This window comes from Macaca nemestrina, chromosome 7 (genome assembly GCF_043159975.1).
Source record: "Macaca nemestrina isolate mMacNem1 chromosome 7, mMacNem.hap1, whole genome shotgun sequence".
NCBI classification, from domain to species: Eukaryota; Metazoa; Chordata; class Mammalia; order Primates; family Cercopithecidae; genus Macaca; species Macaca nemestrina.
The window spans coordinates 151661928-151676321 of record NC_092131.1 but is presented as its reverse complement, the minus strand read 5'-3'; the positions used below and the strand labels follow the sequence as shown (position 1 = coordinate 151676321).

The 14394-nt window shown below is 38.8% G+C and overlaps 1 protein-coding gene across 7 annotated transcripts in view; it reads left to right on the top strand.

Annotated features, from left to right (window-relative positions):
- LOC105490448 (ubiquitin specific peptidase 8) overlaps positions 1-14394 on the top strand; it is a 78405-nt gene that overhangs the window by 52804 nt on the left and 11207 nt on the right. For 6 of the 7 annotated variants that reach the window (XM_071066862.1, XM_071066859.1, XM_071066860.1 and 3 more), the window contains 4 exons: positions 1021-1165; positions 1448-1671; positions 5964-6548; positions 9329-9415. In XM_071066862.1, the coding sequence (XP_070922963.1) occupies positions 1021-1165; positions 1448-1671; positions 5964-6548; positions 9329-9415 (1041 nt within the window). The remainder of the gene's footprint in view (positions 1-1020; positions 1166-1447; positions 1672-5963; positions 6549-9328; positions 9416-14394) is intronic. The other variant, XM_071066861.1, reaches the window with a different exon arrangement.

Here is a 14394-nt window from a genome sequence, read left to right as displayed (position 1 = left end):
TGACCTCAGGTGATCCTCCCGCCTCGGCCTTCCAAAGTGCTGGGATTACAGGCATGAGCCACCGTGCCCAGCCAATATATTTATATATATTTTTAAGTGACCATTTCTAAGATTAGCCATCTGTTGAAAACCTTAAAATGTTCATGTACCTTAGCTTAAGCAACTCCCTTTCTGGGAATTTTCCTTAAGGAGGTGACTAGGTATGTGCATGTATCAGGATCTTTTGTGTTTATTTCAGCATGCTTATAATTAAGTGGGGAAAAAAAACCCAAATGATTGACTCAGTTTTGGGGTGTGTGTGTAAAGTAGAATAGGCCGTGCGCAGTGGCTCACACCTATAAATCCCATCACTTTGGGAGACTGAGCCAGCTTGATCACTTAAGCCCAGGAGCTTGAGACCAGCCTGGGCAACGTGCCGAAACCCCAGCTCATGAAAAGTACAAAAATAAGCTGGGCGTGGTGGCGCATGCCTGTAGTCCCAGCTACTGGGAAGGCTGAGGTGGGAGGATCAATTGAGCCCAGGAGGTCAAGGCTGCAGTGAGCCATGATTATGCCATTGCATTCCAACTTGGGTGATAGAGCAAGACCTTGTCTCAATCAGTCAGTCAGTCAGTAGTCGAATATTACCTAGTCATTGCAAATGATGATATAGCTCTGTATTGATGAAGGATGTTCATAGAAAAGCAACATCATAAAGGTTTTATTGGAAATTCTCTATAAGAGTAAACTCCAGAATGTAAAGTGTATTGGGGTGGTGATGTTATGGGTCATTTTTGTTTTATATTTAGTAATTTATTTTCTAATTTTTCTTCTAAGATCATTGATTATTTGTATGGTTTTTAAAACCTCACCTATATAACTGTTTTATTTAATGTTGAATTTTGAATTCAGTTCTCATTTTGTCATTATTTAGAAGATAAATCTTGTCGTTAAGGGAACAACTTCAAAATTTAGATTTGTTGTGTTTTTAGCTGTTGATAGATTGCTGCCATATTAAAAATACGATTTCCTTATTTATAGTGGGAAAGTAAAACTATCCTGCGCAATGAGCCTTTGGTTTTAGAGGGAGGCTATGAAAACTGGCTCCTTTGTTATCCCCAGTATACAACAAATGCTAAGGTCACTCCACCCCCACGACGCCAGAATGAAGAGGTGTCTATCTCATGTATGTATGTGAAAATTTTTGTTTAAAATTGCTTTGGTAAAATATACTTTAAAATTGTTTTCACAGTAACATTCTTGGTTGTGTGTGCATTTGTCCTATTAGAGAGCAGTTTGTTTTCAGGCATACAAATATAAGCCTGGAAGTTCACATTTTCTTTAAGACTGTTGTAATTGTTTTTTCACTTAGTTTACTTTTAATTATTACATTAACATGCATGAGAAATGTAAGTACTGTGTATGGGCTTTGCTATTCTAAAAAACATTTTTATTTTTGGAATTTTAGTGGATTTTACTTATCCCTCATTGGAAGAATCAGTTCCTTCTAAACCTGCTGCCCAGATACCACCTCCATCTATAGAAGTAGATGAAAATATAGAATTGATAAGTGATCAAAATGAGAGAATGGGACCACTGAATATATCAACTCCAGCTGAACCAGTTGCTGCTTCTAAATCTGATGTTTCACCCATAATTCAGCCAGTGCCTAGTATAAAGAATATTCCACAGGTATGTTCTTGATTTTAACTTTATTCTCGCTTTTGTTTTAATATTAAATATATAGTATAGTTGGGCACAGTGCCTCACGCCTGTAATCCCAGCACTTCGGGAGGCTAAGAGGGGCGGATCACCTGAGGTCAGGAGTTTGAGACCAACCTGGCCGACATGGTGAAACCCCCTCTCTACTAATAATACAAAAATTAGCTGGGCATGGTGGTGGGTGCCTGTAATGCCAGCCATTTGGGAGGCTGAGGCATGAGAATTGTTTGAACCCAGGAAGCAGAGGTTGCAGTGAGTCAAGATTGCACCACTGCACCCCAGCCTGGGTGACAGCAAGACTCTGTCTCAAAAAAAAAAAATAAAAATACAGTATAGAAATGAAGTTTAATATATAACCTTTAACATCTTAGAAAAAAGTATCAATGAGAAGAATCTGTATGTTTTAATAAATTTTTTGTTTAAAAATTTTTCATCATAATTCAGTGTTATTGCCATGCCTGTATTAGAGTAGATAATTCAAGGGATTTCCAAAGCCAGTTGGCAATCCATTTGCTACAAACAATGCCAGTAAAAGATTGCATTACCACAGTGAATTAGAATAGCCCTTTTGGGACTTTTTGTATTATAATTTGACCCATAGTGTTTTCATAAATAGCTTGGCTTACATATGGTAGGTATGTGATGTCAGTATTTTGGTTTTAAAACAATAGTTTAGTTCCATTTCCTTAGAATTTGACATGCAAATAACAGGCATGAAAAAAAAAAAAAAAAAAAAAAAAAAAAAAAAAAATAACAGGCATGTTTAACAATAATTATTTAAAAGTTTTTAAATAATCAAGACGTTACAAATAAAAAAATTTTAGTCTTTATTTCCTTCATTTGGCTTTATTTAAAGAAAGGTTAACTAATGTTCCCCCTCCATGCATTTCCCAATAACATTTTTAGCATTCATTTTTGATTTTTTCCCCAGATATATTTAAAACAGTATTTCACATTTAAAGTGGATGACATTTGATTTGTGGAGCAGGTATTGAATAGAAAATCTGGTAATTTTTTGTTATAAACTGAAGTGGTTCATTTCTTCATTTTTTTAAGGCATTTTAGTATTGCAGAATAAATTGCAGACTAAATAGATGTGATTAAACAACTTTTCTTAAAGGGTAAATTTAGGAAAGTCTGAAAAGAACTTATGTTATTGCATTTCCTTTCAACTTAATCTGTTTAAACCCTAATCCTTTTGTGTCCCAACATAACTTTGTAAGATACGTATAATTTTTTAGACACATTTTGAAGATCTGTATAAAAAACAGCATGGGTGCTATGGGTCACGTCTGTAATCCCAACACTTCGGGAGGCAGAGGCGAGTGGGTCACCTGAGGTCAGGAGTTCCAGACCAGCCTGGTCAACATGGCGTGAAACCCCATCTCTTCTAAAAATACAAAAATTAGCCAGGCGTGGTGGTGCGTGCCTGCAGTCCCAGCTACTCAGGAGGCTGAGGCAGGACAATCACATGAACCCAGGAAGCAGAGGTTGTAGTGAGCCGATATCGGACCACTGCACTCTAGCCTGGGTGAGAGTGAGACTCTGTCTCAAAAAAAAAATAAGACAGCATGAAAGTTTGTAAATACAAGAGATGGATTCTTCTGATGTTTAGAAGGAGAGATCTGTATAAAATCAGCCACGACATAAGGCAAAATATCATAATTGCTCTACAAGTCACTGGCGCACAGAGCAAGGAGAATATTCTAGCTGAGAAGATCAAGGATGTCTTCATGGAGGAGACAGTATTTTATCTGGGCTTTAAGAGTAGGATTTGAGGATGGACGAAACACGTAGACAATTGTATGACCAAAGGGATAGGGCATGCTCTGGGGCCATTGAACAGTTTTGGCATATGTGGGCGCTAGTCTTTGTTGGAGAGAGGAAATTATGATAGTAGGTAAGATTAGAAGGATGGACAAGAGTCATCAAGAGAGACTTGGATCAAATTTTAATTTTGTCCTGTAGGCACAAAGAACCACTAAAGAATTTTAAGCTTGAGAGTAACATGATCATAACTATACTTGTAAGATTAGGGAAAAATAGATCAAGCCACCAAAATGTAAATGGAAACAACATTTATTTTTGTTTCTGTTCCACCTCTTATTGTTAACCTCATCCCCATAGTGGTTCTTCCTACTTTATTCTCAAATACATGCAGAAAAAGAGACAAAGGATTTTTTTTTAAGAGGCAGAAAGAGAACTGAACAGGAAAAAAATTATTTTTTGTACGCTAACTTCTTTGTTTTTCTTTTTTTTTTTTAAAACAGTGTCTCATTCTCTCACCCAGGCTGGAGTGCAGTAGCACGATCACAGCTCACTGCAGCTGGACTTCCTGGGTTCAAGCAATCCTCCCACCTCAGCCTCCTGAGTAGCTGGGATTATAGACACATGCCACCACGCCCGGCTAATTTTTGTATTTGTTGTAAAGATGGGGTTTTGCCATGTTGGCCAGGATGGTCTCGAACTCCTGACCTCAAGTGATCTACCCAGCTCGGGCTCTCAAAGTGCTGGTATTACAGGCGTGAGTCACTGTGCCCAGCAACTTCTTTGTTTTCTAGTAGAAAAACATAAATTCGTTTTGTAAGAACACTATATAGATTGTTATTGGCAGATGTTCTTAAAAGTTTTTATTTTTGTTTCATTACACAGTATTCTCAAGAAATGATGGTAGGGTCACTTCTCTAGTGTTAATATTCTGTTAAATTGAGGTAATAAACGTTTAACTCATTAAATCAGGAACTTAGGTAATTTATTACGCAACTTGAAGGAAACCAGTTAGTATTTTACCTCCTGTAAAAGTTGTTAGGGAAGATTGCATTTGTTCCCTCAGTAACATAGTTATTAACTGTGCCAGGCACAGTCTCTATCCTTTTAGAGCTTATATTCTAGGAGGGAAGAAAATTTTAAACAAGTAATTATAGTTACTTGATCAGAATTCCAATAGAGGGAGAAGAAAAAGGTATTATAAGAGCGTGTATCAGGGGACTTGGCTAGTTCTAGGGACAAGGGAAGTCTTTTCAGAGGGAGAGTGTAAGCCAAGACCTAATGTGGGCATTATCTAGATGAACAGCTGATAGACCTAAATTGGGAAGGAGCATGGCATCTTTGAATAATTTTTTTTTAAGGCAAGTATAGCCAGTATACACAACCATATGACTGGAGAGGTAGGCAGATGTAAGATCACACAGGGCCTTACAGGCTATGGTAAAGATTTTAGGTGTACTGAGGGCATAGTGGGTAGCAAATCAAATTTGTTTTAAAGTGAGTACTCTGGCTATAATGTGGAGAAACAGATTGGGGAGCGGGGACAAGAGAAGAGATGGGCAACTAGTTGAAAACTATAGGCCGGGCGCGGTGGCTCAAGCCTGTAATCCCAGCACTTTGGGAGGCCGAAACGGGTGGATCACGAGGTCAGGAGATCAAGACCATCCTGGCTAACAAGGTGAAACCCCGTCTCTACTAAAAAAATACAAAAAACTAGCCGGGCGAGGTGGTGGGCGCCTGTAGTCCCAGCTACTTGGGAGGCTGAGGCAGGAGAATGGCGTGAACCTGGGAGGCAGAGCTTGCAGTGAGCTGAGATCTGGCCACTGCACTCCAGCCTAGGCCACAGAGCGAGACTCCGTCTCAAAGAAAAAAAAAAAAAAAAAAAACTATGCTGTAGTCCTGGTGAGAGAGGAGGTTGGCATGGTCTTGGCCTGTGGTAGAAGAGATGGAGGGACAGATATAGGAGGAAAATTATCAGCGTGTAGAAGGATATGGGAAGAACATATCATGGGACTCAGGTTTTTGATTTGTGCAACTATTGGGAGAGTGGTTACATCCATGAGATTAGGACCATGTTCGCGGGGGTGGGGGAATTCGTGAATCCATTTTGGCTATATGAGGTTTGAGATATATGCAGTGACACTCAAATGGAAATATTGGGTAGGCATTTGGATACCTGGAAGTGGAACTTAAGTCTAGGTATGCCCAGGTCTAGGTTTTATGTTTTTAAATAAAGACATTTTTAACTCTTTTGTATACAAAACACTCAGGAAGAATTGAAAGTTGATCAAGAGGATGTAAGTTCCAGTGATGTTTGGATATCTCCCATTCAAGTTCTGTTTTATGAGAAATCTTGACACTGAGTAATTAACAAGTAGATGGCCTGATAGATGTTGTCTCCACAAAGTGACACTTCTTTTTATCACAACTTGATCTCAAGAACTGAGGTTATTTCCTGATTTTTGACAAAAATGTTTTGCTCTTTGTTGCTCTAGATTGATCGTACTAAAAAACCAGCAGTCAAATTGCCTGAAGAGCATAGAACAAAATCTGAAAGTACAAACCATGAGCAACAATCTCCTCAGAATGGAAAAGTTATTCCTGATCGTTCCACCAAGCCAGTAGTTTTCTCTCCAACTCTCATGTTAACAGATGAAGAAAAGGCTCGTATTCATGCAGAAACTGCTCTTCTAATGGAGAAAAACAAACAAGAAAAAGAACTTCGGGAAAGGCAGCAAGAGGAACAGAAAGAGAAACTGAGGAGGGAAGAACAAGAACAAAAAACCAAAAAGAAACAAGAAGCTGAAGAAAATGAAATTACAGAGAAGCAACAAAAAGCAAAAGAAGAAATGGAGAAGAAAGAAAGTGAACAGGCCAAGAAAGAAGATAAAGAAACCTCAGCAAAGAGGGGCAAAGAAATAACAGGAGTAAAAAGACAAAGTAAAAGTGAACATGAAACTTCTGATGCCAAGAAATCTGTAGAAGACAGGGGGAAAAGGTGTCCAACCCCAGAAGTACAGAAAAAGTCAACAGGAGATGTGCCCCATACATCTGCGACAGGGGATTCAGGTTCAAGCAAGGTAAGCAGAAACAGTACATATTGCCAACAAAGTGAAAAGGGCAGGCATTTCAAATAGTCTTTTCAGGGGTGATAGAAAGTACTGATCTATCCACATTTGCTCACCTATTCTCCTTTGAGGCCAATGCCGTACATTTATGAAATGATTGGTTGGGAATGAAATTGCTTTTTGTATTTTACATCTATAAAATGCAGTATTTTTCTTTTTTTTTTTTTTTTTGAGACGGAGTCTCGCTCTGTCACCCAGGCTGGAGTACAGTGGCACAATCTCAGCTCACTGCAAGCTCCGCCTCCCGGGTTCACGCCATTTTCCTGCCTCAGCCTCCCGAGTAGCTGGGACTACAGGCGCATGCCAGCATGCCTGGCTAATTTTTCGTATTTTTAGTAGAGACGGGGTTTCACCATGTTAGCCAGGATGGTCTCGATCTCCTGACCTGGTGATCCACCTGCCTCGGCCTCCCAAAGTGCTGGGATTAGAGGCGTGAGCCACCATGCCTGGCGATATTTCAAATAATTGAGATAAATAGTTACATTCTTCATTTTTATGTTTGATATATGATCATGGAAAGACTAGAGTGAAATATAATCTCCTCAGTATGGGGGAACTAGATGCCAATATTTGTATGATAAAATTTATATCTGTTTAGAATATATCCAAAATCAGTGACATCTAAATGGCCCAACATTTATCTTTGCATATAATGATTTTTTGGTCACATCAGTGTCATTTTTTTTCTTGCTTTATCTATTCAAATAATATTGGCAAATAACCCAATTAATTTTGCCCTTGGCTACACACCCAAAATTGATAGCCGTAATTTTAGGGGACGTTTTTTGTTATTCTTTTTCAGTCTCTAATAATGCCATGCTTTTCTTTTTTTCTTCATTATGTCATTAACAATGCCTTTTCCTTTTGAACACCAAGTATGTATTTATAATACCAAGAACAGTTACAATCCTTTTTACATATATGTAAATGGAAAAAACATTTTTAGCAGTGCGAAAATGACTTCTAATGGAAGGCAGGATACCATCTTTACAGAATGTTAACTTCTATACTTCTCAAACACCATTCAGGCATGTTACCAAAATTAATTCATAGTCAAGCCGCTCTTATCCAGGGAACACTTATCTGGTAACCTCTGCTATTAAAAAAGATAGCTTCCATGCAAAAACCTTCTAAACACCCCAGATTAGGGATATGAAGCCCATGTACTAAAACGCTCTAACTTTATTCACAGGAGGAGCAAAACATGTGAGCTCCAAGAGACAATTTAAGTATTATTCATTGGGTAGCTAGTATATGCCAGGTATTTTCACTGCATTATCTTATTTACTCCTAATGATAATCCTATAAGGTATTTAATTTACAAGTGAAACTGAAGTTTAGAGGTTAAATATTTGCTTAAGATCATCACATAGACAGTGAGATTCCAAAGCCACTTCCTTTCCATCTTGCTATGCTAGAGGCATGCAGTCTTTAGAACTTAAATCATTCGTATTTGTGGAGTCATTTAGTATATAGGTGCCAAATATTCCTACACATCTAAGATTGCATTCCTTGTGTGCTCCTTTTAAAAGTAGGAGAAATATGTAATTTATTCTAGAATAAATTTTGTTAAAATTATCACTAATTTTAAAGTTTTTAGTAGAGTTATTTTAAAATAAGATATAAAACTAAAATGAGTTTTTAAAAAGAATCTATGGGTTGGGCGTGTTGGCCCACGCCTATAATCCCAGCACTTTGGGAGGCCTAGACCAGTGGATCACAAGGTCAGGAGATCAAGATGATCCTGGCTAACACGGTAAAACCCTGTCTCTACTAAAAATACAAAAAATTAGCCAGGTGTGGTGGCGTGCGCTGTAGTCCCAGCTACTCGGGAGGCTGAGGCAGGAGAATCGCTTGAACCCATGAGGCAGGGGTTGCAGTGAGCTGAGATCGTGCCACTGCACTCCAACCTGGGTGACAGAGCGAGACTCGGCCTCAAAAAAAAAAAAAAAAAAAAAAAAAGAATGTATGGTGTTATAAGAAGATATGAATACAGATTTTTGCATTTTTGACTATTGGTCTGTATCTTAATTTCTCCATTCTCTTGAATACTTTAAATTTTTTGAAGCACAACTCCTTTCAAGGTAACCAAAATCATAATAATATTTAAGTAAAAGATAATGTTCAGCTGGGCGCGGTGGCTCACGCCTGTAATCCCAGCACTTTGGGAGGCCGAGGCAGGTGGATCACGAGGTCAGGAGATCAAGACCATCCTGGCTAACATGGTGAAACCCCGTCTCTACTAAAAATACAAAAAATTAGCCGGCTCTGGTGGCGGGCGCCTGTAGTCCCAGCTAGTCGGAAGGCTGAGGCAGGAGACTGGCGTGAACCCGGGAGGTGGAGCTTGCAGTGAGCCAAGATCGTGCCACTGCACTCCAGCCTGGGCGACAGAGCGAGACTCCATCTCAAAAAAAAAAAAAAAAGATAATGTTCAAATTAGGTCTTGGGGAATATACATTAATGATCAGCATTTTATACTTGGCCATGTAATGTGAACCAGTGCTTCACAATCCACTTTGATTTTCATCTTTTTTTTTTTCACTGATTCATCAGAGTTCTTTAGTTTTTTAAGTATTTTGACTGTGACAGTTAAATATAATAAAATTTTCAGAGGCCTTGTTTTCTCCTTTTACATTTTCAGTCTCATAGATTCGGTTGTGTTAACTAGTAGCTTTATGTTGGAAGGAAAGTTAAAGTTTTCTTTCACTTCTGTAATTTTAATAATTTTACAGCCATTTAAGATTAAAGGACAACCAGAAAGTGGAATTCTAAGGACAGGAACTTTTAGAGAGGATACAGACGATACCGAAAGAAATAAAGTAAGTAGTTCATTGCAGGAAAACACTGGAAAAAAACCAAACGTGGATTGTAACTATGTGATTATCGTACCACACTGTCATCTTTTATCATGAGATCTACAGTGTAAGGGGATCGTTGCCATCTTTGGTAGCTGGTGTTTTGCTTGTTTTTACACGATCACTCCATTTATATGCTAAAGGAAATAGAGTTTGTCTTCCTGTTTAAAGTTTGACAGCATATTCTATTTATTTTATGAAAGTAAAAAATGTTTAGCCCTTACCATATGATCCAGCAATTCTACTTCAGGGTATATACCCAAAAGAATTGCAAACAAGAAGTATTTGTACACCCATGTTCTTAGAGTATTATTCATAATAGCTGAAAAATGGAAGCAACCCAGATGTCCATCAGCAGGTGAATGCATAAACAAATGGGATATGTACATATAACGGAATATTATTCAGCCTTAAAAAGGAAGGAAATTCTGACACGCTACAGCATGGATGAATCTTGAGGTCATTTGCTAAGTGAAATAAGCCCAGTTGCAGGATAAATACTGAGTGATTCCATTTCTGTGAGGTTTGTAAAGTAGGCAAATTTATAGAGACAGAAAGTAGAATGGTGGTTGTCAGAGCCAGAGAAAGAGGAAATGGGGAGTTATTGTTCAGTAGGTACAGAGTTTCAGTTTTACAAGATGAAAAGAGTTCTAGAGATTGTTGGCACAGCAATATACTTAATGTCACTAACCAGTGCACCTTAAAATGGTTAAGATGGTAAATGTTATGTTATGTGTATTTCATCACAATTTTTAAAACACATAGGCTTTGTATAAGACATCTTTGCTGGGCACGGTGGCTCACACTCGTAATCTTAGCACTATGGGAGGCTGAGGCAGGCAGATCACGAGGTCAGGAGATTGAGACCATCTTGGCTAACAAGGTGAAACCCCATCTCTACTAAAAATACAAAAAAAAAAGTAACCAGGCTTGGTGGCGGGTGCCTGTAGTCCCAGCTACTTGGGAGGCTGAGGCAGGAGAATGGATGAACCAGGGAGGTGGAGCTTGCAGTGAGCCAAGATCGTGCCACTGCACTCCAGCCTGGGCGACAGAGTGAGACTCCATCTAAAAAAAAAAAAAAGAAGAAGACATCTTTGACTTTGTTTTTCCTTCAGATCTTGAGATACAATTTGCATACCATAAAATTCACCCATTTTTAACATGCAGTTCAGTGATTTTTTTTTTTTTTTTTTTTTTTTTTTAGTAATTTAGTGTTGTGAAACCATTAATACAATCCAATTTTAGAAGATTGCCATCACACCAAAGAGACCCTATGCCCAATTTAGGCTACCCTAAAGCCCAGGCAACCCTGAGTCTACTCTCTGTCTCCATAGATCTGTCTTCTCTGGGATATATATACAGTCTTCCCTTGGTATCTGTAGATGACTGGTTCCATGACCTCCCTCTCATACCAAAATCTGAGGATGCTCGAGTCCCCTACATAAAGTGGTGTAGTGTGTGCATATCATCTATACACATCCTCCTATATACTTTAAATCATCTCTAGATTACATACCTAACACGGTGTAAATGCTATGAAAATAGATGTTATACTGTATTTTTTAGGGAATAATAAAAGCCTGCACATGTTCAGTACACCCAGAATTATTTTTTTCAAGTATTTTGAATCTGTGGATGGTTGAATTCACAGATGCAGAACCGATGAATACAGAGGACCGACTCCATATCCGATCTAAATCCGTGTGAATTTAACATGTTAAATTTTTGTTAAGTCATTCTGCTGTATTTTGCCATTAAAAAAAATCTGAGACCAGCCTTGGCAACATAGCAAGACCCCTTTTCTCCACAGAAAGGGGAAAAAAAGGAGGGGGGTGAGGGTATAGTTGCTCATGCCTGTAATTCCAGCACTTTGAGGGGCTGAGGCAGGTGGATCGCTTGAGCCCCAGGAGTTCAAGACCAGCCTGGGCAACATGGCAAAACCCTGTCTCTAGAAAAAAATATAAAAAAGTAGCCAGGTTTGGTGGCGCCTGCCTGTAGTCCCAGCTAGTTGAGAGGCTGAGGTGGGAGGATCACCTGATCCTGGGGAGGTCAAGGATACAGTGAGCCGTGATCATGCTACTGCATTCCAACCAGGGCAACAAGGGTGAGAGCCTATCTCAAACAAAAGGGGGAAAAATGACATAAAATATATTAAGACTAGAATGACTGACTGAATTCACAATTTTCTTATTTTTGACTGCAATAGTTAAAGGGCCACAGCAACAACAAACATATTGATATACAAAAAAATGTTCATGAACTACAGAAGTCAAATAATTTATAGAATTTATTTGTTTAGATCTAAGATTAACTAAATATAACACATAACCCACTAAAAACATGTTATGTAAGAATGATACAATGGACTTTGGGGACTTGGGGGCAAGGGATAAAAGACTACAAATAGGGTACATTGTATACTTCTCAGGTGATGGGTACACTGAAATCTCACAGATCACCACTAAAGAGCTTACTAATGGCTGGGCACGGTGGCTCATGCCTGTAATCCCAACACTTTGGGAGGCCGAGGCGGGAGGATCATTTGAGGTCAGGAGTCTGAGACCAGCCTGGCCAATATGATGAAACCCTGTCTCAACAAAAAGTAGCCGAGTGTGGTGGCGGGCGCCTGTAGTCCCAGCTACTTGGGAGGCTAAGGCAGGAGAACTGCTTGAACCCAGGAGGCAGAGGTTGCAGTGAGCCAAGATGAGGCCATTGCACTCCAGCCTGGGTGACAGAGTGAGACTCCCTGTGGAAAAAAAAATTAAAAAGAACTTACTAATGTAACCAAGTATCACCTGTACCCCAATAACCTATGAAAAAATAAAAAATAAAAAAAACACATTTTATTAAAATTCTTCTAAGAACAAAAATAAAATTTCCTAAGATGTGTAAGCCTGACAAAGATTAAGAACTTAAGCCTTAGTCAAAATGAGTTAACAATAAGAGAAAATGAAAACACACACACACACACACACACACACACAGAGAGACACACACACACGCCTTCGCTTCTTCTGTTCCTTTTAAAGAGAAAGTAGGGATTAAATGACCAGAAGCACAAAGTGAAGACTAACAAACAGAAAGTGAAAATTGAGGTTCGCAGTTACTCCCACTGGTCCTGACATTTTAAGCAGGGCTTCACACCAGCTACAGCCCAGATCTTTGGCAACATTGAAAGGAAAGCAAAAGTTGTCTTCTGGCTGTCTTAAATCTCATACTGTATAATCCACTCTACACTTATTCTGTGTAAAATGCAACAGACAACCAAGTATTGATTAAATAACATTTTAAAGTAATTCTCAGGTATTAAGAAGGCTCAGCCTTCTCAAGATTTACTCACTGCTAAAACTTACTGTATTTGCTGAGCAACCGCTATGTCTCTAGGACTGTGCTAAATGCTTGATGGCAGTGTTTTTGAAATCCATAAGGTCATAATCAGTATAAGCCTAGGTGTGGTGGCACACACCTGCAGACCCAGCTACTTGCGAGAGTGAGGTAAGAGAATCATTTATGCCAAGGGTTCCAGAACAGCCTTGGCAATGTAGTGAAACCCCATCTCTAAAAATTTTTTAAATAAATGATATTTGCAAACATTTTCTCCCAATATGTGGCTTATCTTTTCATTTTCTTGATGGAGTTTCTTGAAGCACAAAAGTTTTTGTGGAAGTCCATTCTGTCGTATTTTTCTCATGTGAATCGTACTCTTGGTATTGTATCAAAGGAACATTTTGTCTGACCCAAAGTCATAAAGTAATGAAGATTTTCTCCTGTTTTCTTCTTAAGGTTTTAGTTTTAGTCCTTAGATCTATGATCCATTTCAAGTTAATTTTTATATACAGTGTGGTAAGGATCTAAATCCATCTTTTTGTATGTGGATATTTAGTTGTGCTGTTTGCCTTCGTTTTGACAGAATTTTTTTCCAGCACACAGATTCTATTTATTACATGTTTGTATTCAACAGAATTTGTCACAGGCAGTAGTATAGTAGCATGATCATAGCTCACCTAACCACCTGGGCTCAAGCTTTGACCGCTTGGGCTCAAGCGATCCTCCCACCTTGGCTTCCTGAGTAGCTAGGACCACAGGTGCATGCCACTAAGCCTGGCTTTTTTTTTTTTTTTTTTTTTTTTTTTTTTTTTTTTTTTTTTTTTTTGGTGACGGAATCTTGCTCTGCCACCCAGGCGGGAGTGTAGTGGCACACTCGGCTCATTGCAACCTCCGCCTCCCACGTTCAAGCAATTCTCCTGCCTCAGTCTCCTGAGTATCTGGAATTACAGGTACATACCACCATGCCTGGCTAATTTTTGTGTTGTTTTTTTTAGTAGAGATGGGGTTTCTACTCTCTTGTTGGCCAAGCTGGTCTCAAACTTCTGACCTCAGGTGATCCACCTGCCTCGGCCTCCCAAAGTGCTGGGATTACAGGCGTGAGCCACTGTGCCTGGTCAAACCTGGGTAATTTTTTAAAATTTTTTTGTAGGGATGGGTTCTCTCTATGTTGCCCAGGCTGATCTCAAAACTCCTGGGCTCAAGAGATCCTCCTGCCTTGGCCTCCCAAAGTGCTGGATTCCAGGTATGAGCCACCCTGTCTGGCCTAGAATGTATATATTTTAAGACATGAAGAATATAAAAATAGAAATGGGTGGTTCATCAAGTGTTTTTGTTTTCTATTAATAATTTTTAAAGGAAGTGGAAGTATCATATTCAATTATATTGAGGTTGATGCCTCAATATATTGGTTTTTACTTATATAACATTTCATCAGTATTTTGTGGAATGAATGAATATAGAAGAAATGTTAGCAGAGCAAGATGACTTTAGGTAGATTTAGAATAAGCCATGATAATGAAATTTTGTAGCCTTTCTTGTGAATATTCATTTGCTAGGATGCTATATCATCTATTCTCTACTTACACCTCTTAGCATACAGAGAAAGGGCACACTCA